Source organism: Saprolegnia diclina, assembly GCF_000281045.1.
Source record: "Saprolegnia diclina VS20 unplaced genomic scaffold supercont1.49, whole genome shotgun sequence".
NCBI classification, from domain to species: Eukaryota; Oomycota; class Saprolegniomycetes; order Saprolegniales; family Saprolegniaceae; genus Saprolegnia; species Saprolegnia diclina.
Genome location: NW_008246116.1, coordinates 91,278 through 116,424, shown reverse-complemented (window position 1 = coordinate 116,424; position 25,147 = coordinate 91,278). Strand labels below are relative to the sequence as shown.

The following is a 25,147-nucleotide window of genomic DNA, read 5'->3' as shown; positions in this document are numbered from 1 at the left end:
ATTGAACAGGGCTGGTGCTCGTTGCTGCACTTGATGCCTCGTTGGTTGTTCTGCGAGCTTCTGATTGGTTGCGTGCTATGTCCTTTGGGATTAAACGGTATCGTTGGCGCAGTCAAGCGAGCACGACAGGAGGCAGGAGAAGGAGACGAGATTTCAGCCACTGCACACTTCGACGCGCTCACTGTTCAGTCGTTGCTGCGCTACTTCAATATCTACTGTTCTCAACCATCAATGCTCAGTCGCCAATTTGCTTCCATGTACCGCGTTGCTAGCTTTCTCACGGCGGCTTTTGGCGTCGTCACCAGTCACTCAGCCTGCGGCGACATGCCGACAGTCGCCCCAACTCCAGCGCCGACTGCGAGCCCGACCCCAGCGCCAACGTGTGCGACAAACTGGGCGCCTCCGAGCCCCCGGGTCTTGCGAGACGTGCTCACGACGTCGGTGCAGCCCCCGCACACGCTACTCGCCACGGACAAGTACCAGTCATGCGCCGGCGGTGCCACCGGCGCCGACTCCCAGAGCATTTACAACATGCCAATGCACCTCGACGGCCCGATCCTCCACTTTGCCGGCGCGCTCTCGTCGCTCGTGTCGCACATTGCGAGTCCAGACCGCCTCTGCGTCCACGAGTTCAACGTCGATCCAGCGTATCCGTGCACGACTGTGCCACCGCTGACGGCTCTCGCAACGCAAGAGGCCAGCGTCTGCATCGTCCCGACGACTGGTGGGCTCCAGTGCGGTCTCGTGACATCAGGCGCGCTGGCGTTGCAGGCTGTGAGCGATGGCGGTCTGACGCTGACGCAGCTCGCGCTTTCGGACGACAGTATCGTTGGCGTCACTGCGAGCGGCAGCCTCTTTTACGCGAGCTACGCCAGGAACGACACGAGTGTTGTCGTCGGTGAGTGGTCGGCCATTGGTGGTCCGCAGTTCACCAAGGTCGCGATTGGCTTTTTCGACAACCGCCTCTGCGGGCTCACCCCAGCGTCGACGATTGTGTGCAGCACGGAAGGCGTCTCGACTTGTCCGACGTGGGAGGTGCTGTCCGGCACGTGGATCGACCTCAGTCTCGGCACGTCGTCGCCACTGCGCACTGACATTTCTGCGCTGAGCGCCGCTGGCGCGATCTCGACGCTCAGCTTGTACGACTTCTCGCCAAAGTAGTTCCAGTACTACTAGTACACAGGATAACTTGATTTTCGGTCGTCGGCACCTGGTGGTTGGGCAATGCATTCGGTCCGCGGATCGATCCTCGCACTGACAGACCTTATGAAAGCGACCATGACAATTGTCCAAAGAATCACCTTGCGCAACTGTGGGTGAAGTCTCATGCAGAATGCGTCATCTAGTTGGCACCACGTGGACGGCCAGACTGTAGGTGATACATTTGGTGCTGACTCGATGGCCCCAGGTGTGATGAATTGCGTGACTCGGAGTTGTGACGGGTAGTGTGTGACTCGGTACTTTTTTCGGTCATCAAATGCGATGGTTGGAAACGGGAACCCAGAGCTCCGAGCGATCCATCACCCAAGCCAGTTGATAACGTGGTGTGTCAACGACACCCCAATCTGTCCAAAGTGCACAATTCAATTTTTCCAATATTTATTGTCTGCAATTGTGACTCCGGATCTCGACAAAGCTGGCGTTTCAGGTGGCGCACGGGACTGAGTTCCCGCCCAGCGGTACCACGCAGAGACATTCCAGTGCGTCGGTGGCCAGCGTGCCCCCAGTGTATGTTGCTCGCTAGTACACACGGCCAAGGCTAATGCACCTGCGTACAACGCGGTCACAGCACTGACCAATGCTGCGAGAATGGCGAGCGGCGCGCAAGATACCGGCAGAAAATGCGATGAGATAATATTTAAAAAGAATTAAAAAAGTGTTTTTCTAGCATTTTTCATTTCGAAGGGTGGCAGTTGGGACGGCGACCGACGTAGCATGCTGGACAACCTCAAGCTCCGCGTGCTCGAAAGCTCCAAGCAGCTCAAGTCGCAGGTCGAGGGCCACGCTGTGGACATGAACCAGCGCATGGCTGTGAACCTCAGCACCGCGTCCGAGCGCCTCGGCGCCGTGGCCACGGCTACGATCACGACCGTCAACAACGCGTCCATCGACATCAACAACCGCATGCACTCGAGCGTCAACTCGGCATCGGAGAAGATAACTGCCGTGGCGTCCGCGACGGCGCAGGTCGTCGTCGCCCCCGTCGTGCAGAGCGCGCCGCCGCCGCTCGGGGCCAAGGACGCCGACGACGTCGTGGGCGGCCCGTTCTTTGCCGCGCTCGCGTACCGCCAAGAACAAGTCCACACGGGCCACAAAGCGCTCTTGGAAAGGTACAGGCGCCGTCTCGACCATCCATGACGCTCATCTAGCCGGCGCATCTAGCGGCGAGCACTTATCCACCAAGCTCGCTGCAACCCGCCGTCGGGTTGCCGAAGAAGCGCACAGCGCATTGTACATTCAGCACAACTTTGGCAGCCTCACGCAGATCGCTGACGACGTGCGCTCGATTCGGTAGGCTCGATCGTTGACCATCCACAGCTCATGCTGACGTGTGTAGCAACACGATTCAAGCGCTCGTCCTCGCGTTCGAGGACGCCGAGCAGCACCTCATGTAGCATCCTCGCATCCGCTGTATGCCGCTGGCACTCACCCACGCGACGCGTAGGACGTGCACCGAAGACCACTTGACGCTTGCGAATGCCCACTTTGCGTCGCAGCAGGTAGGAGGCGCTTGCGGAACGTCGCACCACCAGTAGACGTGTAGCAAACCGAGCTAGAACAGCACGAGCACACGCTTTTGGTGCAAAAGGAAGCTCGCATGCGCCAGCGCCAGGAAGAGCGGTGCGTTGCGTCCTCCTCATGGTCCCCGAGACGACGACTCATACGTTCTCGCAGGCGAAGGGCTCTCGGAGATGCGTTTGAGAAGGATCTCAAGACGTACCAAGCGCTCATGACATACCAGGGCCACGCGCCCACACACCGTACGACGCTGCCAGCCCTCTGAGACCATTCATTCTCATGCGAATCTAGTGTCGGACGACGCCGAAGCGACGCAGCGGGCGCGCCTCGAGTCGATTGAGCTCGTGGTCGAGCCGGACGTCGACCTGACAACATTTTACAACGGCGACGACGACCTCGGCGTCCCTCGCCCCCGACAACTGAGCGAAGACGACGACTAACTACCCCAAGTACTCGTGTGTCTATACCTCTCGACTTCATTGCAAGCGCCAAATGCAATTCCACAAGATTTAGAGCAGACAGCGACTACATGCCTGGCATTTCGAGGGCGACAGCCGCGACGACGACGGCCGCGAGGCTGACGACGCCGCCAACGAGCACCGGGAGGGCGTGGCCCATCGATGTCTGCACGAGCGCCGACGCGGCGGCAAAGTTGAGCAGCTGCCCGGCGCAGTTGGCCGAGTTGAAGGCGCCGGCGTACAAACCGAGCTTGTTGTCTTCGCCGTGGCCAACGACGTGGAGAATGACTGGGATTTGCATCGCAAAGAGCGCGTTCTGCGTGATCGCGCAGAGGACGACGAGGACCACGTTGAGCGTCACCATTTTGGAGAACGCCATGACGATGAGGAGCGCCTGGGGCAGCATCGAGAGCGTCAGCACCCACTTGGCGCCGGCGGCAGCGACCAGATACGGCAGCAGCACCATGTAGAGCAGGCCGACAACGTTGAAGAGCGTGTCGGTGACGCCGCCCGCGAGCGCGACGCCTCGGTTGTACGCATCTTGCTTCAGCGAACAGCTCTACGCAATCCTGCATCAGACAAGCGAGAGATTCAAGGTCATGCGTACGCTGCCGCAGGCGTTGGCACCGCTGGCGTCGCCGTCCAAGACCACAAGCCCGAAAAACTGGCCTTTGGCCCCGTTGTAAGCCGTGTAGCCGTACTGCACGAGCAAGAAGCAGACGCAAAATGCGACCAAGTCCCGCGGCAGCGTCTTGAGGCCCGTGTAGACCGCGCCAAACGCATGGAGGACGCGGGTGCAGCGTGCAATGGGGGCGTCGGGCAGCGACAGCGGCGTCTCCTTGGCAAAGAGGCACACGGGCAGCACCGTGAGCAGCATGACGCCGATGAGCATACCGAGAAAAGCGTGGATCGACTCGTGGGCCGGGCCAAACGCCAAGATGTAGCCCGAGACGCAAAACGAGCCGGCGATCGCGTAGCCTTGGCCGATCGACGCCGCGAGCACTTGGCGCGGCCCCGCAAAGTCGGCGACGATGAGGTTGACCGGGGTCTGGGTGATGTTGACCGACATGTCCATCCACACGTAGCAGACGATCGTGACAAGCGCCGTCATCGGCTGGTGCGTGCCGGCGTCACCGAGGGCGACACCAATCTCGCGGGCAAACATCATGAGCAGCCAGCAGAGCGCGCTGGTGATCGCGCCAAACAAAAGGAACGGCCGCCGACGCCCGTAGCCGCTACATGGTATTGAGAAAAGACCGAGAATCGCAGTTGTGTACCTCGTGCACGCGTCGCTGAGCACGCCGACGGTCGGCGCGACGAGGAGCCCGGTCATGGGCCCGACAATCTGGATGAGCTGCACGGCCCAGCTGGGCACCATCGTCTCGAGAAGCGGACCAAACGCAGCCCACTGCGCGGCCCACGCCATGTTCATGGCCATCTTGGGGGCTGCGAGGAGAAACAGAAAGGCCACGCTGCAGCCCGGCAGCGGTGGCGTCGTGCGGGGCGACGTCACGTCGGGAAGGACCTTGGGCGTCACCGTGTGGTTGTAGCCGTCGGGCGCGTCGAGCTCAATGTGGGTGGGCACCATCTCGTGAAATGCGTTGTGACGACGACAGCGAGCGACGAGGCATCGTCCAACGGCCGCATCTCAAAAAATTCAAGTCGACGGAAAGACAGTCGGCGGTGGACAACCCCCGGCCGACAAGATTAGGATACGTGGTGATGTATATCTATCGATTGACGTCGAGTTATTCGTCGTACTCGGCCAGCGACAGCTGCTTGGCGTCAGGAATCGCAAAGCCTTTCGTGGCCTTGACACGACCTTGCTCCATGTTGCGGATCGCAGCGTCAAACTCGTCTTCGTCCGAGTCGACGGTCGCGGGCGTGTCGGAGATGACCGCCTTTGTCTTGGGGTGGAGCTTGGGCGGCTGCTGACCCACGAGGAGGCCCGGCGCCTTGCTGGCTTTGATGGCTTTCTCCCACGGACCCATCGCGCGCTTGTAGAGCTCGAGCGTGATGCGCGCATCTTCGACCGAGTCGTGCTCGCCCGTCTGGATCGTCTTGTGCAGCACTTCTTCGGCGAGGTGCTTGAGCGCCTTGGGGTACAGTTTCTGATAGGAGCACATGTGAGACGATGCGTATACACAAAGCGAGATGCAGTACCGTGCCGTTGACCTTGCGGCGCATGTACGGCCGGTACTTGGTCGTGTCCCGGATCTGACCCTTGGGGTGGGTGAGCATGAGCGCCTACAAAACGTAATTTGTAAGTCCATTGTCTCTGAGCGCGATGTGTCGACCTGCATATCGTTGCGGATGGCATGACCGACGACGATCTTGCCGTCAAAGATGGCGGCCACGTCCTTCTGGCACTAGAGACATTGACGTGGTTAGCAGCACTATATCGCCAACCGGACCTGCTCGAACGGAAGCGCGTCACGCAGCGACTTGGCGCGGATGCCACTGACGTGCGTGCGAAAGTCGGTGACGCGCTCGAGCGGCTTGACGTGCTCGTCGTAGACGACGTTGCCCTCAAAGTCGACGATACTGCAGCGAGCGAGCACACTGCGCTTGCCGTCCGAGCCGACGCCGACCATTTCGCAATCCATCGCCACGATGAGGCTCGTGTCGATCCAGTCGACGCTGGGCGCCGCCTTGACCTTTCTGGCCTTGGGCGCGGGCGCGAGGTCGTGCTTCTTGGGCTTGTTGGAGGCCGGCTTGGCGACGGCGGCCTTGAGCTTTTGCCAGTTGCTGCCCGGCGCGACCGCGAGCGGCTTGACCTGCTTGGCCTTCTTGGCCGGCTTGGTGGGCTTGGTCGGCGGTGCCATCGTAGGAAATTGCACCACGGCTGGTCCAATCACTTCCGCCGTGCATAAAAATATTTTGAGGCATACGAAAGCCAAGTGATTTTTATTCAGATAAGATATACAATAGAGAATATCCACCAATCAAATGCCGTAACGCCGGCGTGGCGTGACCAGCGAAAGCGATCCAAGCCGGAATCCAGCGGTTGACTGGAATGGGACGAGTTGCGGTCAAGTGTCCTCTTGTCCCGGTGTAGTACAGCATCTCACTGCTTTCCCAAGACAACTTGTCAGAATCCAAGTTCCAAATGCGATAGACAGGCACCCCGCGGTGTGCAAGGTCGCTCCTTATCACGCGCTACACGAGTCGGACCGCACGTGAAGACGACTCGGAAGCATATTCGAAAGGGCACAGTGGGAGGCACTACGAAGGGATTATCGCACGGGGCGCTGTGATTGTATCTTGCAGATCGTCCGCAGGCAGCGATGGGTGGCCAACGTCCACCGAGGGCCGGCCCAGATTGCAGCGCGTTGGTTGACAATACATGCACGAGTTGTCCTACGCGGATGTCCACCCTCTTGGTGCAACCAAAGCGTAATTATGCTTTCGGCGCAAAAATGCAATCTCGGAACCCAAAATGAAACGGGTACTGGTATCGCAGCGTGCCACGTCATGAGCTTGTAACGGCCACTAAACAGGCGGCCGTTGACGCGATGCACCGCGTCGTGCCGGGCCCGGTGGCCGACCACATTCGGTCGCTTCCACGCCACCAACTGGGGCGTGTACTATGCAGCGCCCTCTCCATGTGCGTCTCGATCGCCGCAGGGATCTATTACCTCGGACTGCTCGCGCCCGCCTTTGCCAACGATTTATGGTGGCCCGAGTACAACACGACCGGATACGAAGCCTTCTTGATCGACGCCGCCAACACCTTGCTGGCGCCAACGTCCGTTGAGTCGACTATCTTTGACTTGCTCTCGCCGAGAGCCATGCAGCGCCGCGACTATAGCGCGTCACCAACGCGCGTCAGCATGCACGCGACATACACGCGCTATTTGCTGCTCACGAACCTCACGTCGCTCACCTATGCAGTGACAAACCTTCGGACGCTACCAGCAAGCGACGCGCTTTGGGTGGGTGCGCAGTACTGCTACGTGGACTTTGAACGTGTCTTTGAGATTGCACACACGGCCAAACGACAAGCGCGGTGCGCGCTTCGGTACCGACACAACAGTGCCGTGTACTTGGAGTCGGTGCTCCGCAACATTCCTTGGGACGCCTTCCTCGCCGTGTACGGTGGCGTCGGCGGTATGTTCACCGTGGGCCTTCAAAATGGCCTCGAAGCAACTGCTTTTGGCCAAGCCTGGTTGCGCAACACGGCCAATGCATGGCACCGCACGAGTGTCGCCGATGAAGTTGCGCTCTGGGCGGCCAATAACTTGACGACGTTTACCATGATGTGGCAAAACGCTGCCGAGACCGGCCTCCAAGAAGTTGTCGCGCTGCAAAATGCACTCGGGTTAACCTTCGACGTGGTCGTCAAGGACTCGCCGTTCCAGCGCACGGGCTGGACGTCTCTATACGCGTACTGGTTCTTCTACAACGACTTGTACTTTATGCAGCTTTGCAACCAAAGCCTGATTGCCACATCACCCAACGACTTTCGTCTCGGGCAGCCGACGTCGACGGGTGACTTGGAGGGGTTTTTAGGCCTCACCAACGACGACAATGTGTTTGTCAACCAGACGGATCTTGTCCGACGTCGCATTGGCCCGTTCTTGTCGATCGACTTGTACTTTCTCGCGGTGCCGCCGTCGCTCTGGCGTGCGGTGGAGCTCTTTCAACTCAACTTGGCGCGCACGGTTCTCGACTCGCCGTGGCCTCCAAGCTTGGTCGTCGACCCGGTGCCGCCTGCGTGGACGCTGGACCCGCGATTGGTATATTACGGCGGCAACCCCTTTTGTCTCCATGGCGCTCCGAGACAAATTGTGCAGGCCATGTTTAGCTACTATGACGTGTGCGACGCGCAGCCGCCGCTCCAGCTCGAGCTGTCGTGGGACGCCACCTTGCTCTCTCTGCTCGCCACGCCGGACGCTATACAGCGCACGCACGCCATTTGCGCACTTCAGACGCGCGCACCAGCGTGCAGCGCGCAGCTCGACGCCGCGGCCATCGAGCTCGCCCATTGGCGCCATGACTCGCTTGTTGCAGCGCTGGCGCAGGCAGCCACTGACGTGCGCGCGACGGGGCTTAGCATCATGCAATTTGCCTCGAACGGGTCCGAGTGGCGACTTCTCGACGCGCCGCTTGTCGATCCTGCGTCGCTGCATACGTTCTTTGGGTGGATCTACCTGTACGAGTGGGCACTTGGGGACCGCGAGGCCGTCGTCTTTGATGGTGACGAAGGCGCGCTGGCGCTCGTTTCGGCTCGCTACACGCCGTACACGATGGCCGACAGCGCCCGCGTGCTCACGAGGGCGTCTCGCTTTGTGCTCTATATTGTCTACTATGCGAGTGCTGTCATTGTCGTCGTCGCACTCCTTGTGCTGTTGCACATTTCCAAGTCGGTTGTGAGCGCCAACCTTCTCGCGTTTCACCGTCTCGTCGGCGCCGTCTGGCTCGGTCGGCCCATCATGGCGCTGCGGGGCAGCACTGCGCTGATCCTACTGAGCTCGGCTGAAATCGTCTTGGGGCGAGGACAGATGACGTCGATGCTAACGTGGCGCCGACGGCCAGTTCTATCGACCATTGTGCTCACGACCGAAGCAACGTGGCTCACCGTCGCGCTCGGCGACCTAACGCTCGTGCTGACGCGCGACCCGATTGTCGTGGGACCGACAGCAAGTCTCGTCGTGTGGCTGTGTCACTTCGCTATCACACTGGTCTGGCCCGTCGACTTGACTGGCATTCTGGATCGAAATTGCTCTGCGACACAAATGGACCACCTCTTGCACTGCCGCAGCGCGGTCGTGGCCGTCGGGTCCACCTCGCGTCTTTGGCTTCTCGTCAGCGTTCAGCTCGGCATAGGGCTCGTACTGCTGCCTCTTGTCGCGTGGTATCGACGGAAACAACATCACACCCCGAATGAAAAATACGTGGCACTCTCTGCGGCCGCGAATGCTCTCTTGCAGCCTGTACAACCCCCCACCGGCTTTGACCGCGTCGCGTGCGTTCTCGCCGGTTCAATTCCGATTCGGTCTCTTGGTGTTGTCTTTCATATACCGCTGTGGAGTACCCGGCCGTTTGAGGCGACGGCGCACTGCCTCCATCTGCCACTGCCGACCCTACACGCTGTCCCAGCCGAGACCGCCAGCGAGTTGCCTGTCGTGGTGCACCGGCCTTTCTTGAAACAGGTGCTCGCACACGTCGGGGTCCTCTACATGCTGGTGTCGATCGGCGGCAGCGTCTCGTACCTCCAAGTCTCGGCCGGTCACTTGACGAACGATGTGTTTTGGCCCGACTTCAACATGAGCACCATGCACGTCTTCTTGGCATCAACATTTGTGCACCTGCGGCTTCTGGGTGCAGCCGACGTGAATTCACTCACCACGAGCAACACCAACGTGCTCGCGAGCACAACGACCACTAGCATCAAGACACCAGCCAACCTTGCGGCGACCCAGCAACTGGCCATGGCGAGCGACATTGCATCGGTTGTCTCGAGTCTGCGGTCGGCCGATGCGTGCAGCGTGCCGTGGATCGCGACGGCGTACTGTTTCTTGGATGTCGAGCGACGCTGGGAGCTCGCCTTTTCGTCGGCGCGCCAAGCCCGCTGCCACCGACGCGCAACGTTGTCGAACGGCGCGGTCTTCTTGGAGCTGCACCTGCGCAACTTGGAGGCAAGCGCGTGGCTGGCCTGTGGCAACGGCGCCTTTGATTCAACGCACAAAGCCCTCGACGCCTCGCTCGACGGCCGCGCGTTCTTGGCACGTTCGCTGTACGCGCCGCTGTTGCAATTGCCGGACGAAGTTGGCTTTTGGACCACGCACAATGTGTTTCGCTATGTTTCCATGTGGCAAAACTACAAGATACTGGGCCTGCAACTGCACTACGATATCTCGAATGCGTACGGCGCCTTGTTCCATTTCACCATTTCCAGCACGAGCGGGCGGTTCCGCTTGGCGGCGCAGACCTCGTACAAAATGTACTGGCCGCTCGCAGCGCTCTACGGCAGCGGAAATACCAGCGAACGCTACGTCAATGGCACGTCGCTCCTACGAGGGTTGCCCCATTACCTCTTGGAGGCAATCAATGCCGAGTCCCTCCTGATGCGGAACGGGACACTGCCGAGTCCGCTCGGCGTGGGTTTGGCCGCCACGCGCCAGCGTCTCGGGCCGTTTGGCACCATCGACATGACGTACGTACCCGCGCCGGAAGCATTGGTAGATGTCGTGCGGGCGTTCTCGAGCGCTGTGACGGTCGGCCGTGTCGCTTCGTTAGAAGCCGGTACGGCGTACGTCACTCTTGGCACCAGCGTCAACTTCAACTACCTGGTTGTGCCCGAGGCGTGGCTGCAGCTCGACTTTATCGCTCTGGGCGGCTCGCCGCTCTGCGACATCAGCCTTGTCTCGGCAGGAGCCAAGATCTCGACGGGTCTGCTGACACTCTTCTTGAGCGACGGCATTTGCGCACCGTCGCCGCTGCAGAGTACACTGTACCCGACGCCCGAAGCGTTTATCTTTGCGACGATGCTGACAAGTGCCAACTGGACGCGGCTGTGTGCGCAAGAGGTGAGCGGCGCATCGGCCTGTCATGCGGGGCTCGTGGCGGCAACTGCGTTCTTGGAAGCGGCGCCGCTACCCCCAACACCGGTACTGACATCGCTCGTGGTTGATCTCCGCCACATGAATATCAGCTTGTTTCAACTCGGAACGCTCAACGTCTCGGTCGTCGATGTCCGTGTCTTCGAGTACCCGCTGCGATTCGACGACGACGACCCATTTACGTTTTTTGCGTGGTGGTTCCTCTTTGATTGGGTGCTCGGCCGGCGGGAGGTCGTGCTCTTTGAAGGTGACAACGGGATCATGACGCTGCTCTCGGACCTCATCCAATACCTCGAGAACACCGTCGACAGAAGCGAACTCCCGACAACGTTTGCGGCGTATGCGACCGCCGGTGTTCAGTACGTCACGACGGTCACCTTGGCGCTGGCAACCGTCACGGGCGTCTACGTGCTTCTCGGCTGCGGTTGCATCGAGGGACGGAATCTCTGGTCCTTGCACAGTGTCGGCAGCGTCACGTGGGTCGGACGACCGCTTCTGCTGCTTCGAAGTCTCACGGCAATCTCGATTCTCTCGACAGCTATGCTGCGGCTCGAGCGCGGCCAAAATGACAACTTTTTAATGCTGCGGACGCAGACGAATCCGTGGTACACGACGCTACTCGCCGCCAGCGAAGTCACGTGGCTCAGCGCCGTCTCGATCGACATTTGGATCATCGCCACGCGCGAACTCACGCCGTCGTTCACGCTCCTCAACACGACCTTAGTGTGGGTCGTCGCATCGCTCTTGAGTGTCGTGTGGCCACCAGCCCACGCCGTGACGGTGACGCCGCCATCCGACTGTCGCCTGATCCAAGTCGACTTTCAGTTTACGTGCCTTGCTGCCTCGGTCACGATCGGACACGCAAGTCGCACGCTGCTTCTCGGTCTCCTCGTGCTTGGCGCCCACGGTCTCTGCTACCTCTGCGCGCGGCAGCTCAAGGGTGCAGCGCGCCATTCGCGCGTACTCTCCTACTGGCTTTCGTCAGGTGCGACGTACCTCTTTGCGCACGACGCGTGGCGCTACCGCCATCTCGTGTACCTCGACCGCGCATCGGCGGTCTACAGCGGACTTCTGAGCGTCCGTCGCGGGCGTGTCATGTACGTTTTTGACGTCAAGACGTGGCGGACGTTTGCAATTTCGCTGTTGCCCGAAGCCGACACGCCGTTGCACCTCCGGCACGCGATTCCTCTCACCGATTAGACTGCTGACGCATGTAGTCTCATGTGCGAAGGTCATTTGACAACCCGAAATTGTGCAAAGTGCATTTTACTACACACGTTTACCGGATTCGCTCGAAGGTACTTTACGAAGCCATTCGCGCGCCTTAGACGAGAAGAATGGCTGATGTGATGGCCACAACAGTTGCCAGCGACATGGCCGATGCACTAGAAGGTGCAACCGCTGGTGTCTTTGGGGTGCCGGTGGTGGGCGCGGACGTTGGCGCCGATGATGTGGGCAGCGTTGTCGCGGGACTCGTGGTCGTCGTCGAAGCGCCTGTGGTCGATGTTGGTGTCGTCGCTGCCGTCGTGTTGCAGAGACCGGCGTAGTCTTGGCCATTCGGACATGTAGTTGTCGTCGATGCCATCGTGACGACGCTGACGCAGGCTGGCACGGCGCAGAGGGCTGTGGCGTGTGCCTTGTCGAGCGTGTCGAGCGTCAAGTTGGCCGTCGCCAGGCACGTCTTTAGCGTCTGGACGCCGGCCTTCTCGAGGAGGACACCGCGGTCGCACGGAAGGCGGCCGTCAATCGCGCTCACGACGGCCAGCGCCGCGAGTCCGAGCGGAAGCGAAGAGAGACGCATCGTTTTTTTCAAAATGGTCTGATTACACAGAAGTACGCGACATCTGATTGGTCCGTTTTGACCCGCGTCCAGCAGCTGCGCGACTCAGACGACGTCGAGTCTTGGTTCCTCTGACGGCCGCAGCATCGGCGCCAGATATCGGCGCCTGAACCGTAGCCTGAACCGGTACTAGTAGACATTACCAGGCCCGTCGAGGTGCCTGAACGAAAAACGCTTTGCTGCCGGTATGTTCGCGCAGCTGCTGCCGCGGGACGGCCGGACACGGGCCACATGTCTGCAAATCTCTGTCCTTCGCCCGTGGGCTGCCACGTGACATTGCCCTTTCTGCTATTTCCGACATAAAACACGTTTCGCACGCGTAATTTTCGCAATCGTTGCGGAAGATCGCAACCCTTGGTCGGATAAGATCTTTGAAGCGATGGAGAGCAAGCACGCGCTGGTGAGCGACGGCGAGCTGCTCAAGTCGTCCAACAACCTCAAGGCGACCAAGGCCAATCCGCGCCATGACTCGCTCGAGTACGACCCCGCGGTTGCTGAGCGTCTCGGTGCGCGCCCTCTTGATTAACCCCCGCGTCCGACGTCTGGTACTAGCGGCCATGTACAAGAAGCACGGCGGCGACATCAAGGACATCTTTGAGGTGCAAATTTCAAGCTGCTGCCTGGATCTTAGCGCAGTCGTAGGAGCTGGACGAGAACCCGCGCAAGGCGCTCAAGCACCCGCCCGTGGACGCGACGGACTTTGGCATCAAGTACGCACAAGGGTTTTACACATACGCGGAAGAAAAGTAAACTACTCAACAGGCACGACCGTGCTGGAACCGGACGGTTTCTTGGGCTTCCTGACGTGTTTCTCTTGCTCGCTCTCGGCGGCATCCTCGTTGCCGACACGCTCGCGGGCGTGCGAGAGCTCAATCATCGCATTCTATTGCTGCCGTCTCAGCCACCAGAAAGCACACGTGACTGTACCTGATATTTGGGGTTGGCGTGGATCGAGTACGTCTTGACGGGCGCCGCCATGGCCTCCCACGTGAGCATGCGGTCGCCTTTGTTTCGCACGTCCGTGTCGACCGTCCACTTGCGGACGAGGATTCCGTTCTCTTGGAGCTCATAGCCTTTGGCAACGTCGACGGCCTTGGAGGTCGCGTGCACTTGGTACTCGCCCGTAAAGTCGGGGTACTGGGACACGAGCGGCGTTTCGCTCGAGTACTTGCGCTTGCTGTGCATGAGCGTCTTCTTGAGCGTCGACGAGCACGAATTGGCGATGCCGTTCGCGAGCCAATAGAGAGGTTTTTCCAGAATCGGCCACAAAATGGCGCCAAAAAACTGCGATAAAAAGAAGAGGACGAGCGCGATGACAAAGAAGAGAAAGATGGGAAAGACGTTGAGGCGCCAGATCTTGGACGAGAGACCGGCGGACCCGAGCGGATCGTACTCGCTCACGGCGGCTTGGAGCTCACCGTAGAGGTCGTTGGCGTTGGTCGAATTCGACTGGACGCCAAATTCCCGCAAGACCCACGACACGTTCAACAGGCCCGACTGGAGGAACATGCTGTTGCCGTACATCCACGTTGAAAACCCGAGGTGGAGCAACAGTGCAAACGGCAGCATCGCTTGCGAGAGCTCGCCAAGCGCCTACACAGCACTAGTTACGAAACCACTCAAATATAGCCTGGCACCTCGTCGTAGGCGGTGCGGACCGAGTAGAGCTTCATAATCGTGAGCTTGTCGAGGAGGTGCATGACGAGGCATGCGAGGGCGGCGACGGGGAGCAGCACTGGAATTCCGCCGCAGTACATCATCGTCACAAACACGGTGTTGAGCACAAGTGGGTACCTACGCGGACGAATGACAATTATGTACAAAAATTAGATAGCCCACCGCAGCGAAATGTCAAAAGACGGGCCCGCAAACAAGTCGTTCATTTGCTTTTGCGTCACTGCGGCCTTGAGCGCACGCGACCGCGTCAGCGGCCGAATGACGAAGGTTTGCAAAATCGGTCCGATCTGCGGCGAAACCGCGTTGATGATCATGGTTGTCGAGATCCCGACGCCGACGCTAATGTACCACTGCCGCACAAAGTCGTCAAACTTCCCGTTCAAGACTTCACGCAGCGTCGACGGCAGAGGCACGTTGCTCAAGTTGGCGTTGACCAAGAGCACAATGATTCCTACGACCATGTGAATCTCATTGTTAAGATGGAGATTCGGCCGCACCCGTGTTGAGCAGCTGTGCGAAGAAGAGCTTGAGCACCATGGCTGACGCGCGCTCGCTCTCGCTCACGTGGCGCTCAAAATCGGCAAATGCGCGGAGGATTGTCTGCAACACAAGGTTGACGACAATGACTGTCGCGGCCGCGAGGAAGAGCGACGCGTTCTTCCGAATGTAGTTGGCCAAGTACTCTTGGCATGGCAGCTAAGACCACCACCGTTGATGCAACCCACGACAGACGAGACTCGGTATTACCTGGTAATTGTACATCTTTTTCGGGCCGTCGAGCCAGCCGTAGAGCGAAATCGCGCGCTCGAGGGCGGGTTCGCAGTAGCATTTCAGCAGATCCGACGCCTTGTAGGTTGTACACGGGCGCGTCTTGTCGTCTTTGAGCGCGGGCAAAAAGCACGGGAGCGTGCTGCACGTCGTATCGAGGCTCGCGATCGCCGAGATGCAGCGGTTGGTCACGCACTGCGTCGCGTTGCCGACTTTGGTTTGCGGTACGACAACATTGTTGGTGTACGAGATGTAGTAGCTGCCCGTCGGACACGTCGTGTTGGGGTACTGGTCCCAGTAGAGTTGCCACTTGAGCGTCGAAATAATCGAGTAGTTGCCCGTAAAGACGGCCGGGAGCGCCTCGGTGCAAAAATTCGGGATCGAACCCCCTGCAAACGTGGCTTGCGCACTAAAACACACACACGTGGCACGTTGAAACATTGATACATTTCGCTTGCCTCTGCGCCAGCGAAATGACCGCGCACGACACCAACAAGAGCAAAAACGTCACAAAGTTGGTCAAGTACCGCCTAGCCACCAGTCGCGTCGTGGCAGAAGAAGTTTCCACGCACCGAAGACGTCGCTCTCGCACGGGCACTTCGAGGTTTTCCCAAATGATGTTGGAGGGCTCGGGCGCTTGTTGCACCCAGAGCGCGTGCGTGCCCTGGAACCGAAGTTCCTTGGGCTGGAACCGCCGCGCCAAACTGTACTGGCTCGTGCGGTAGTCACGCAGACACCTGCTCCAGTAGTCAGAAACGTCTTGCGGCGAGATGGTACCGCCGCTGGGCTTCGACGCTGTTGAAGACGACAAAGGCACAGTCGCAGTCGGTGAGGTTGTTGGCGCGGTTCTCGCGGAGCTCCTTGAGCTTGCTCGTCTTCTTCTCGAGGGTGTCGGTCACTTTTTCGAGCTGCGCTTCGATCCTACTCACTTTCGATACGACAGTGAGAGGCAGTTATGTACTACTTGGTTGTGATTTCAGCGCGGTTGGCCGCGTCCGTTGCCGGCAGCATCTGGAGCGTCTTGAGAATATCGTTGAGCTCGGCGGCCTTGGCCGTGAGGTACTCCATCGCCAAAAAGGTTCGCAGCAGGCCGCCCGTCGGGTGTGCAATGCTCACTTCGGCCACGTACGTGCGCAGGTACATCTCGTGCGGGTGCGAGAGGTGCTCCGTACTGTCGACGGGCTTGGCCAGCCGTCCGCCGCGCGTCAAATCGGCCTGCACCTTGGGTGCTCGCGGCCGGCCCCAGCAGCCGAGCTTCATCGGGTACTCCTTCCTCTCTGTCGTTGGGTCGTAGCGGGCGTTGAAGTGCTGCAAAATGCTTTCTTGGGTCGCCGACGGTGGCAAGCCGCGCACGTACACGGCGTACTTTGCCGGCGTAATCGCCTCGGCGTTGCGGGCGATGACTTGGTTCGCCGTGATCTACTTAATATGCTGAGACGATTCTGATCTACATGCCTCAACGTACCTTGAAAAACCACATGAACCCGGCAAACGTCAGCGAATAGAGAACGTCGCAGGCCGTGATGAGGTAGCTCACGGTGTGCGGGTCGTCCGTGAAGGGGTTGCCGGCGCACCACTCGGTGGTCGCGTTCGCTGTCGAGTTGACGCCCTCGTTGGCGATCGTCAAGACACCGAGCCGCATCGGGTCGATCATCTGCGTGTCGATGCCGCGGGCCGACGCGTGCATGACGAGCGCGGGTAATGCCAGCACCGACATGACGACGAAGCAGAGACCCATGTACTTGGTGAAGAGAAAATAGAGCTGAAGGCCGACGCCGAGCTCGGCGATGTCCTTCATCGTCGTCTTGAAGAACGACTTGCCCGCGCCGAGACGTTCGGCGGCGGCAAAGTCCTTGGCGTACTTGATCATTTCGACGCGCGTGAGTACCTTTTTGGCCGAGCCAGGACGGTTGCGCGTCCCGGCGAAGTCTGTCGGCATCGACGCCGTTGGTTCTACTGGGGCCAACGGAGGAGCGCTGGCTTCGTCTGCCCACGTAGAATCGGGATGGAACGACGACCAGCCGACCGCGCGACCAGGTTCATTTGCCCACGACCCGTTTGGATCCAGCGATGACCACCCCGGCGCTTCGTTCAGAGTATCCTCGGGGCTGGCTGCTTCGTCCATGGCGCTGAAGGCCTGGCCTTCGTCTATATTTTCTTGACCTGGCCAAAGTTGAGAGTTGTCGACGTCATTTGAAACGGCGTCTGGTTCTGGATTCGGCCACTCGTCCGCGACGCCGTCGGCTGCTGGATCTGGGTACGCATCCGCTTGGTCAGCTGCTCTGTCGACCCACTCGGTTTCATTCGCGACGACTTGGCCGCCGTAGTTATCGCCAAGAGTGTCATTCGGAGCTTCCGGTACATCGAGGCAAGCGCCTGTCTCGTCGGTCGCCCATTGGCTTTCGTCGCCATTCTCTTCTGTCGGCGGGTCCTTTGCGTTTATCGCGTCGATACCTGGGGCCGCCGCCCACTCCGTAGTGCTCTCGGTGTCGCCAAGTGCAGGATCGTCGCTCCACGCCCCAGGGTTGCCCTCCTCGAGCGCTGGCTCGATGTCGGTGTTCTCTGGCGCTGGCTCGGTTGGCCCGTCAACGTCAAAGTCAGGGCTCTCTGGCGCTGGCTCGGTTTGCTCAGCGAAGTAGCTCCCTTCAAGTGTTGGTTCGCTCGGCACGTCTCTTGACGTGTCGTCGGCTTGCAGAGTGTCGCCTTCGTACTCTGTCCAATCGTTGCTTGCGGCGTCTGCCTCTGTTGGGGTATCTGTCGCGCCGTCGTCGACAGTGTCCGTGGCGATTTCGTCGTTGGGTAGGACGCTTGTAGAAGCGCCCTCGTCAGGCCCGTTGTCGGACACGACCTCGTCTTCCGAGCCGGCGCTTGGTGGATCACTGTTGCTCGTCAATGGCACCAGCGGCTCGGGATTCTCGTCTCTAAGATCTGTTGTTGTGTCTGTGGGAAGAGTTGGCGGCGACTCGAGTAGCTCGAGAGGCTCGGGCAAAGGTGGTGCAGAGGCTCCTGGCAACGGAGGTAGGCGTATTGCAGGCATCGCGATGACGTCCACTTCGAGGCTCGCCTCGGACGTACTTCCTTGCGCCATTTCGGGCTCCATCTTGCGCCACGGCGACGACCGTTGAGCGTTGAGAGGCGGCGATTGAAATAGCCAACCGCCTGTCTATCAATAGCTACAACCTTGGCTGACCCGCGTATTGTGGTTGAACGAACGAGGTGGGCAGAGTTCAATGGCTATCGTACGTAAACTCGTAGAGCAATACTGGGTGGTTCACCACAATACACGGCGGATTTACCTCTGGGTTGCCGAGAGCTGTGGCGCGTTAGGATGGTCAGACGGGCCAGGCAGCTGAGCCCACGACGGTTTAAACACCGTAACCTAGTCTGTCGCCTCCAACCCCTAGTCTTTTACTCGGTGAGATGTCGTCATTGATGGTGAGGGTGTCAACCGGAACGCGTTCCGGAGGCGTCTAATCATAGGCTGCGAAAGATCGCTTGTCGCTGGAAACGCCGAGCATGGTGGGCGGACTGCGACCGAGCAGCGCCGATGGCACGGACGAGCCACCGGTGTCCAACCTCGGGAGCTTCAGCCTCAACGAATCCATGTTCAGGCTCAGCGAACTCATGAAGCTCCACGGCGTCTTTGAGCAAGACTCGGCGCTCACCGAGAAGCAGTTTGTGGCGCACTTTGGCTCGATCCTCGGCGGCGACCACTGGACGCCGACGCAGATCTCGCAGCTCTTTATGAAGATCGACGCCAACTCGGACGGAACGGTCGACTGGGACGAGTTCACGAACTTCATGTTCCTCAACGCCAACGCGACCAAAGACGCGTCTGCGACCACGACTGCCGCCTTCCTGCCCCGCGATGACTATGTACACCGATAGCAATATTTCAACAGCAATAGCAATCGGAGGATGACGCCCTATTAGGTGGCCGAGGAGACGCCCGTTACGACGCATCGGGCTCGCGACGTCTTTGTCGCGATCGAGACGCTGCCGCGCAGTGGCCACTACCTCGCGTGCACCCACGGCGGCGTCATTTCGACGTTCGCACCGACGGCGCTGAGCGCGCCGCTGCACACGTTCAAGACGACGAGGAACAAGTCGGACTGGGTCTCGAGTATGGTCTATTTGCGCGTGAGCGGCAAGGTGGCCATCGCGTCCATGGAAGCCGGCGTCGTCTTCTACGACCTCTCGACGCCGGACAAGAAACTCGTGTCCAAACTTCCGTTTTCCGAGTTGGAGCATGCGACGCCGTTGAGTTTGAGCACGATGGTCGACGAAGGCAGCATGCGCGAGAGCCTCTTCATTGGCGACGACGTCGGGTGCGTCACGCAAATCACATTTGACGAGCCGACGACGTGGCACATTTGCGACGGTGAAATTGGCTGCCACAGCAGCCCGACGCTCGACGGCTGCAAGATTGCGCGGACCGAGCGCCACACCGACTATATTACGTGCCTCGAGTTTGTCGCGGACCTCAACTGCCTCGTCTCGGCGTCCCACGACGGCTCGATCAAGGTATGTACAATAGACAAGATAGTGTAGTCGGTTTGATGACGACTAGGTCGTCGACATCACCCGGGGCACACTCAAGCGCGACTTTCGGCAGCACCGGGGCGCCGTCTACTCGTTTGCGTGGTGCAAGGAGCCCAAGCTTATTGCGAGCTGCGGCCTCGAGCGTCAAGTGTTGCTGTGGAGCCCGTACTCGATCCGGCTCGTGGGACGGCTCGTGGGGCACACGTGCTCGATCAAACAAGTCATCTGGAACACCGCGTCGTACAGCCTCCTGAGCCTCGGCTTTGACGGCCTCGGTACGTTCTCAAGTGCACGAGTTCCAAGCGCAACTGCTCCTGCTAGTGCGCGTCTGGGACGTGAAAAACTGCAAGTGCAATCAGGTGATCGAAGACGCGTCCCACGAACGCCACAAGGTGAGTCTCCTCACGTTCGACGCGCGCTACAAGCACTTGATCACGGCGTCGAGCGCGCTGAACGACTGGCCGCTGCATCCGATGGTTGGCGTCCAAGAAGCGCTGCAGCTGCACGAACACCCGATTTGCAAGCTCCTCTTCAACCCCTCGTTTCAGCAAGTCGTGAGCATCGACACGAACGCGCATGTCGTGCTCTGGAACCTCCTCGACGGCTCTATGATTTCCAACTTTGACATCTCCGACTCGACCATCACCGCCGCCGTAATCATTACATTCACACTGCAGTACGACAGTACTGACAAGGTCTTAGGCGCTGGACGAGTCGGGTCGCCGGCTCATCACGGGCAGCCACGCCGGCGACGACGTCAAGCTATGGAACTTTAGCAACGGGAGTCTCCTAACGACGCTCAAGAAGGAGAAGGACGACCACCACCTCGATGCCCTCTTGCACTTCAACCGCGCCGAGCTCGACGACGATGCCGGCCGCATGAAGCTGCCGCCAAGCCTGCACACGCAGAGCGTGCATATTCCCCGTGTGCCCCGGTGCATGGCGTCCAAGTCGAACGAAATCACGAGCGTGCTCTCGATCACGACGTCGATTCCGTTCTCGTCTGGGCGTGGCTTTGCGCAGACCAAGTACCTTGCGTGCACGGGCTGGGACCGCCGCGTGTACCTCTGGAACGACTCGAATGCAACCGAGTACCTCCGCCGCATGCCCGAGAAGCGGGCGACGGGGCACACGGACGACGTGCTCTCGCTGACCTTTTGCCCGCCCAAGAGCATCGCAACGGGCGGCGTCGACGGCTGTGGTGCGCTTTCGTTCGTCCTCTGCGGTGCATGATGGGCTATCGTAGTCATTCTCTGGGGCCTCAACTCGGGCGACCTCATGCACAAGTTCCAGTTCTCAAGCGGTGACGCGCGCTTCGCCTACTCTCGCTCACGCCCAATCTCTCGTAGGAATCGAAGCGCTCATGTACCCGCCCAAACTCGGTCTCCTCGTTGGCGTCACCACGAACGCAACGCTGCTTCTCATCAACCCGCGCCACACCTTTGTGCATGCGACTGTCGATTTACGGCAAGACGATGCGCTTCTTGAAGTCCGCGTCGCGCGCTGCGACGTCGACGGCGAGCTCCTCTTCACGGGCCTCTCGAACGGCCACGTTCAAGTGTTTCGGCTCGGGTGCCCGGGGCGACTCCCGCTTTGCGTTGAGAACGTGCACGCGTGGGCTGCGCACGAAACCTCGATCGCGGCGCTCGACTATGTCGAAATGGGCACCGTCCTCGAGACCTTCTTGCTCACAACGTCGGCCGAGTCGATGGCCAGCATCAAGCTCTGGACGCTCGGCGGTTGCCTCATCGGGCTCTTTGGCCACGACCACTGGCGCCTCGACGACGCCAAGCTGCGCGACTGCGATTACCCGCGCAGCCCCAACGTGTCGACGTGCGCCGCGACGCTCGTAGCTTGCTGTCGTCGATGTTGAAGTGTCTCATACGAGAGGATGCTGGGTTAGGGTCCGCCCAAGGCCATCGAGCTCTATCAAAAGGAGCTGCGGGGCCTCCGCTTGAACGCGCCGCCGGCCGTCGGAGACGTTTGGTTCCGGAAGGACGAGCTCGGGCTCATTGGCGCAGTGCTGACGCTTACGAGCGTGAGCCGCAACAAGGGCAACGTCGAGGGCTACGACAACGCGCGAGTCGTGACCGAGATGGCGCTGAGCGTGCTCTTTGACCACGCGTGGCACCGGCACGAGTTCCTCTCCGGACTCGTCGGCCGCATCTTTGTCGAAGACGACGACGGACCGCTCTTCAAGGTACGACCCACTTCTCGATCAAATGACCATTCGCGTAGGTGGCGTCGGCCGCGTACGTCGGGTCGCGCTGGCAGATCCTCGACACGGACGGCGGCGCGCACACGCTGCCGGCCGAGAAGGACGTCGACCCGGTCGTGCTCAAGACGCCCAAGTCCGCTTCGCTCTACCGCATGCTGCCCCGTCCCTGCGTCCATTTCCCGAACGCGCCCGCGCGCAAGGTGCCAGCGACGGACGTCCCTTCGCTGCCGCTGCCCAAAGCGACGCCCCGCGTCTCCAACCCGTTCGCCATGACCGCCCGCGTGCACATGGCCGTCCACCACTTCAAGCAGCACCGATCGCCTCGCACGACCGCGATACTTGCCTCGCGGCCGACGCAGCTCAGCGACGAGTGCGACGCCGTCAAGCTGCGCCTCCCGGCCATGCACTCACCAACCAAGCAGGACAAGAAGGGCCGTGCGGCCACGAGTCGCCCCGAGCTCTACCCGCGCCTCGACGCGCGGCCCGTGGTGGCCATCGACGAAGCCGCGCTCGGCGACTACGCGACGCTGCGAGCGACCTTGGCGCGCAGCCCGGGGCGCCCCTTACCTCGCGTTGCCGCGCTCGATCCACCGTCCATGCGGTGATTAAACATACAAAATGGAATGGGCAAAGAAGACTCATGTGAGGCGTGAACTCACGCTTAGCTGATGAACACGTTGGTGAGCGACGCGGCTTTGCAGGGACCGGCCGAGGTCATGATGACAACGCCCTTGTACGTCGCTTCGGCCTTGTCGTTGGTCTTGAGGTCGATAGCGAGCTTCTCCCACACCTTTTGCTTCTTCATCTGGCCTTCCGACACCGGGTCGCCCGACTCGGTCGCGATCGTGACGCGCTCGCCGTTGACGGCGCCGGCCGGCGGCTCGACAAACTGGATCACGTCACGGGCTTCGTTGCACGCGCAGAGCACCATGCCGTTGGACTTGAAGCCCGCGAGCTTGGCGGCCTTGATGTTGAGGAGCACGAGCACCTTGCGGTTGGTCATCTCTTCGGCGCTGTAGAACGGGCGCAGACCCGACGCAATCTGCACCGGCGCGTCACGGCCCACGTCAATCTCCTCGCAGAAGAGCTTGTCGCTGTCCGGGTGCGGCCACACCTTGGTGATCGTGCCAACGCGAATCTCGGTCGACGCAAAGAGCGGCAGTTCGACCTTCTTGGCCTTGACCGGGGCCGGCGCCGGCGTCTTCTTGGCCTCGAGCGCCGCCTTCTCGGCGTCGGAGAGCACCTTCTGGAAGAGAATGTCGCCGACGACGATCGGGGTGCCGTGCGTGAGGTTGTCAAAGTACGACGAGAGCTGCGTGAGCGTCTTGGGCTGCGTGTGCAGCTTGGCAAAGATCGCGTCGGCCGTACCGGGCATGAACGGCGTCATGAAATGCGCAAAGATGTAGACCGCTTCCAGCACCGTGCGAACAACGACGAGCTTGGCGGCCGCGTCCGTCATGTGCCACGGCGCGGCGTCCGTGAGGTACTTGTTGGTCTCTTTCACCGCCTCGATGAACGCGATGCACGCGTCCTGGAGGTTGTAGTTCTGGTACGCGTCCTCAGTCGCGGCCCGGAGCGCGGCCACGTCAAAGCACGGCGTCGCGACTGCGTCGGGGATCGTGCCGTCGGCGTACTTGACACTGAGCGTGAGGCCGCGGTGCACGAGGTTGCCGAGCGTGTCGGCGAGGTCCGAGTTGTGCATGGCCATGAGCTCGTCTTCCGAGAATGGCATGTCGGCGCCGTAGCGCGCACCGCGCACCACAAAGTACCGGAACGAGTCGAGGCCGACCTTGGCCACCATGTCGTACGGGTCGACGACGTTGCCGATCGACTTGGACATCTTCGTACCGTCCTTGGCGTTGATAAAGCCGTGGGCAAAGACGCGCTTCGGGAGCGGGAAGCCGGCGGACATGAGGATGCACGGCCAGATGACCGTATGAAACCACGTAATGTCCTTCCCGATGATGTGGACGCTCGCGGGCCAGAACTTGGAGAGCTCCTTGTTGTTCGGGTAGTCGAGCGCGCTCAGGTAGTTGGAGAGCGCATCGAACCAGACGTACATGACGTGCTTGGGGTCGTCCGGGAGCGGGATACCGTGCGAGAACGTCGTGCGCGACGCCGAGAGGTCGTGCAATGGCTCTTCCAAGCTACAAGACGAATTCGACATGGATCAAGGGAAGGAGGGAGGGATACCGCTTGAGGATGGCTTGGCGCGCGGTCTCGGGCTGAAGAAACTCGGGGTGCGCGTGGAAGTGCTCGACAAGGCGCTTCTGGTACTTGGACATTTTGAAAAAGTACGACTCTTCCTGCATCTTTTTGAGGTCGAGGCCCGACGTCGGGTCCTTGTAGTTGGTCTGCGCGGCCTCGTTCTCGGTGACAAAGGTCTCTTCGCGCACGTTGTACCAGCCTTCGTACGTGCCCTTGTAGATGTCGCCGTTCGCCTGCGCGCGGCCAAAGATGTACTGGCAAAAGCTCTTGTGGCGGTCGCTCGTCGTCCGAATAAAGTCGTCGTTCGACATGTTGAGGTCCTTTGTGAGCTGCTGGAAGAGGCCCGAGTACTTGTCGCAGAGCTGCTGCGGCGTCATGCCCGCGGCCTCGGCCGTCTGCGCGATCTTCTGCCCGTGCTCGTCCGTGCCCGTGAGGAAGCGCACGTCGCGGCCATACGCCCGGTGGTAGCGCGCAATGACGTCGGCCGTCACGTTCTCGTAGGCGTGGCCAATGTGCGGCACGCCGTTCGAGTAGTGGATGGCCGTCGTGATGTAGAAGCTCTGCGCCGCAGCGGCCTGCGTCTCGGCGTCCATCGCAGCGCGGTCCTCGGCCTGGGACTTGAGGTTCAGCGCCTGCACCTTGGCTTGCAGCGCGTCCATTCTCGCAGAAATCACACAATGGTTGAGCGCAGCCCGGCCTCCGTATCCGGACGAGAGGATCGGGCCGTCGCCAGACGGTGTTGGTTTGCAACGTGTTTTAAACACGGTTGCTTCCTGCCACCGTGGAACGAGCCCGTGTGCACGGCGCACGAAGGGACCGAGTCTCGCTCCATAGCGCTGGAAGATTTTAGGCGGCGTTTGAAGCATTCGAGGCGCACACGTCGATCGTTGTCGAGCGTTGTTGGGAAAGGAGTCGGAATGTGTTTTAAACAGAAGCGGAGGTGATGGAAATACGGTATCCGGAAAGGGGCACGTGACAAGAAGGGGGCCACAAGAAAATCTGGCGCGCTGGAGCGACAGTGTTGCCATGAGTTCTGTGGAGCGACAGTGTACTACGAACAACTAACTGCAAGTGCAACCTGCTCCAATTCTCGCACCATGGGCAATGACGGTATTGCAATAGGATGACGGCA

At 60.3% G+C, this 25,147-nt stretch overlaps 10 protein-coding genes across 10 annotated transcripts; 5 read left to right on the top strand and 5 right to left on the bottom strand.

Annotated features, from left to right (window-relative positions):
• Nucleotides 1-255: 255 nt before the first annotated feature.
• On the top strand, nucleotides 256-1,161 carry SDRG_12359 (hypothetical protein; the record flags this gene model as incomplete). Its single annotated transcript, XM_008618430.1, has 1 exon — nucleotides 256-1,161. One exon carries the CDS (start codon nucleotides 256-258, stop codon nucleotides 1,159-1,161), a length of 906 nt encoding a protein of 301 aa, XP_008616652.1.
• Nucleotides 1,162-1,906: 745 nt separating this feature from the next.
• On the top strand, nucleotides 1,907-3,252 carry SDRG_12358 (hypothetical protein). Its single transcript, XM_008618429.1, has 7 exons — nucleotides 1,907-2,330; nucleotides 2,383-2,511; nucleotides 2,558-2,611; nucleotides 2,666-2,720; nucleotides 2,765-2,841; nucleotides 2,896-2,981; nucleotides 3,031-3,252. Exons 1-7 carry the CDS (start codon nucleotides 1,936-1,938, stop codon nucleotides 3,177-3,179), a joined length of 945 nt encoding a protein of 314 aa, XP_008616651.1. The 5' UTR covers nucleotides 1,907-1,935; the 3' UTR covers nucleotides 3,180-3,252.
• A 12-nt stretch (nucleotides 3,253-3,264) lies between these two features.
• On the bottom strand, nucleotides 3,265-4,785 carry SDRG_12357 (hypothetical protein; the record flags this gene model as incomplete). The annotated part of the gene is made up of 3 exons (XM_008618428.1): nucleotides 3,265-3,756; nucleotides 3,805-4,432; nucleotides 4,475-4,785. 3 exons carry the CDS (start codon nucleotides 4,783-4,785, stop codon nucleotides 3,265-3,267), a joined length of 1,431 nt encoding a protein of 476 aa, XP_008616650.1.
• A 79-nt stretch (nucleotides 4,786-4,864) lies between these two features.
• On the bottom strand, nucleotides 4,865-6,043 carry SDRG_12356 (hypothetical protein). Its single transcript, XM_008618427.1, has 4 exons — nucleotides 5,612-6,043; nucleotides 5,495-5,566; nucleotides 5,361-5,444; nucleotides 4,865-5,308 (listed from the first exon to the last, which is right to left on the bottom strand). The coding sequence occupies exons 1-4, from the start codon at nucleotides 6,020-6,022 to the stop codon at nucleotides 4,946-4,948; spliced, it is 930 nt and encodes a 309-aa protein (XP_008616649.1). The 5' UTR covers nucleotides 6,023-6,043; the 3' UTR covers nucleotides 4,865-4,945.
• A 660-nt stretch (nucleotides 6,044-6,703) lies between these two features.
• On the top strand, nucleotides 6,704-12,069 carry SDRG_12355 (hypothetical protein). The gene has a single exon (XM_008618426.1). It carries the CDS (start codon nucleotides 6,713-6,715, stop codon nucleotides 11,960-11,962), a length of 5,250 nt encoding a protein of 1,749 aa, XP_008616648.1. The 5' UTR covers nucleotides 6,704-6,712; the 3' UTR covers nucleotides 11,963-12,069.
• Nucleotides 12,013-12,828, bottom strand: SDRG_12354 (hypothetical protein). Its single transcript, XM_008618425.1, has one exon. The coding sequence runs from the start codon at nucleotides 12,561-12,563 to the stop codon at nucleotides 12,087-12,089; it is 477 nt and encodes a 158-aa protein (XP_008616647.1). The 5' UTR covers nucleotides 12,564-12,828; the 3' UTR covers nucleotides 12,013-12,086.
• Nucleotides 12,829-12,981: 153 nt separating this feature from the next.
• SDRG_12353 (hypothetical protein) lies at nucleotides 12,982-13,352 on the top strand (the record flags this gene model as incomplete). The annotated part of the gene is made up of 3 exons (XM_008618424.1): nucleotides 12,982-13,108; nucleotides 13,155-13,201; nucleotides 13,245-13,352. 3 exons carry the CDS (start codon nucleotides 12,982-12,984, stop codon nucleotides 13,350-13,352), a joined length of 282 nt encoding a protein of 93 aa, XP_008616646.1.
• Nucleotide 13,353: 1 nt separating this feature from the next.
• Nucleotides 13,354-18,147, bottom strand: SDRG_12352 (hypothetical protein; the record flags this gene model as incomplete). The annotated part of the gene is made up of 11 exons (XM_008618423.1): nucleotides 13,354-13,485; nucleotides 13,530-14,195; nucleotides 14,240-14,396; nucleotides 14,442-14,730; nucleotides 14,777-14,975; nucleotides 15,027-15,456; nucleotides 15,506-15,577; nucleotides 15,620-15,784; nucleotides 15,825-15,968; nucleotides 16,012-16,466; nucleotides 16,513-18,147. 11 exons carry the CDS (start codon nucleotides 18,145-18,147, stop codon nucleotides 13,354-13,356), a joined length of 4,344 nt encoding a protein of 1,447 aa, XP_008616645.1.
• A 125-nt stretch (nucleotides 18,148-18,272) lies between these two features.
• Nucleotides 18,273-22,461, top strand: SDRG_12351 (hypothetical protein). Its single transcript, XM_008618422.1, has 9 exons — nucleotides 18,273-18,923; nucleotides 18,981-19,571; nucleotides 19,618-19,864; nucleotides 19,911-20,242; nucleotides 20,292-20,790; nucleotides 20,836-20,892; nucleotides 20,939-21,438; nucleotides 21,493-21,789; nucleotides 21,828-22,461. The coding sequence occupies exons 1-9, from the start codon at nucleotides 18,564-18,566 to the stop codon at nucleotides 22,410-22,412; spliced, it is 3,468 nt and encodes a 1,155-aa protein (XP_008616644.1). The 5' UTR covers nucleotides 18,273-18,563; the 3' UTR covers nucleotides 22,413-22,461.
• Nucleotides 22,427-24,680, bottom strand: SDRG_12350 (hypothetical protein). Its single transcript, XM_008618421.1, has 2 exons — nucleotides 24,001-24,680; nucleotides 22,427-23,954 (listed from the first exon to the last, which is right to left on the bottom strand). Exons 1-2 carry the CDS (start codon nucleotides 24,672-24,674, stop codon nucleotides 22,469-22,471), a joined length of 2,160 nt encoding a protein of 719 aa, XP_008616643.1. The 5' UTR covers nucleotides 24,675-24,680; the 3' UTR covers nucleotides 22,427-22,468.
• Between the last annotated feature and the right edge of the window lie 467 nt (nucleotides 24,681-25,147).

Coding starts and splice junctions, on each gene's coding strand:
- SDRG_12355 (XM_008618426.1), top strand. CDS start 6,713: ATGCACCGCGTCGTGCCGGGCCCGGTGGCCGACCACATTCGGTCGCTT.
- SDRG_12350 (XM_008618421.1), bottom strand. CDS start 24,674: ATGGACGCGCTGCAAGCCAAGGTGCAGGCGCTGAACCTCAAGTCCCAG. Junction 23,955..24,000: donor CGCCAAGCCATCCTCAAGCG/GTATCCCTCCCT, acceptor TTCGTCTTGTAG/CTTGGAAGAGCCATTGCACG.
- SDRG_12356 (XM_008618427.1), bottom strand. CDS start 6,022: ATGGCACCGCCGACCAAGCCCACCAAGCCGGCCAAGAAGGCCAAGCAG. Junction 5,445..5,494: donor CCATCCGCAACGATATGCAG/GTCGACACATCG, acceptor TACGTTTTGTAG/GCGCTCATGCTCACCCACCC. Junction 5,309..5,360: donor GCCGCAAGGTCAACGGCACG/GTACTGCATCTC, acceptor TGCTCCTATCAG/AAACTGTACCCCAAGGCGCT.
- SDRG_12358 (XM_008618429.1), top strand. CDS start 1,936: ATGCTGGACAACCTCAAGCTCCGCGTGCTCGAAAGCTCCAAGCAGCTC. Junction 2,721..2,764: donor CCCACTTTGCGTCGCAGCAG/GTAGGAGGCGCT, acceptor GTAGACGTGTAG/CAAACCGAGCTAGAACAGCA. Junction 2,842..2,895: donor CGCCAGCGCCAGGAAGAGCG/GTGCGTTGCGTC, acceptor ACGTTCTCGCAG/GCGAAGGGCTCTCGGAGATG.
- SDRG_12354 (XM_008618425.1), bottom strand. CDS start 12,563: ATGCGTCTCTCTTCGCTTCCGCTCGGACTCGCGGCGCTGGCCGTCGTG.
- SDRG_12351 (XM_008618422.1), top strand. CDS start 18,564: ATGGTGGGCGGACTGCGACCGAGCAGCGCCGATGGCACGGACGAGCCA. Junction 19,572..19,617: donor CCCACGACGGCTCGATCAAG/GTATGTACAATA, acceptor GATGACGACTAG/GTCGTCGACATCACCCGGGG. Junction 20,893..20,938: donor CAAGTTCCAGTTCTCAAGCG/GTGACGCGCGCT, acceptor AATCTCTCGTAG/GAATCGAAGCGCTCATGTAC.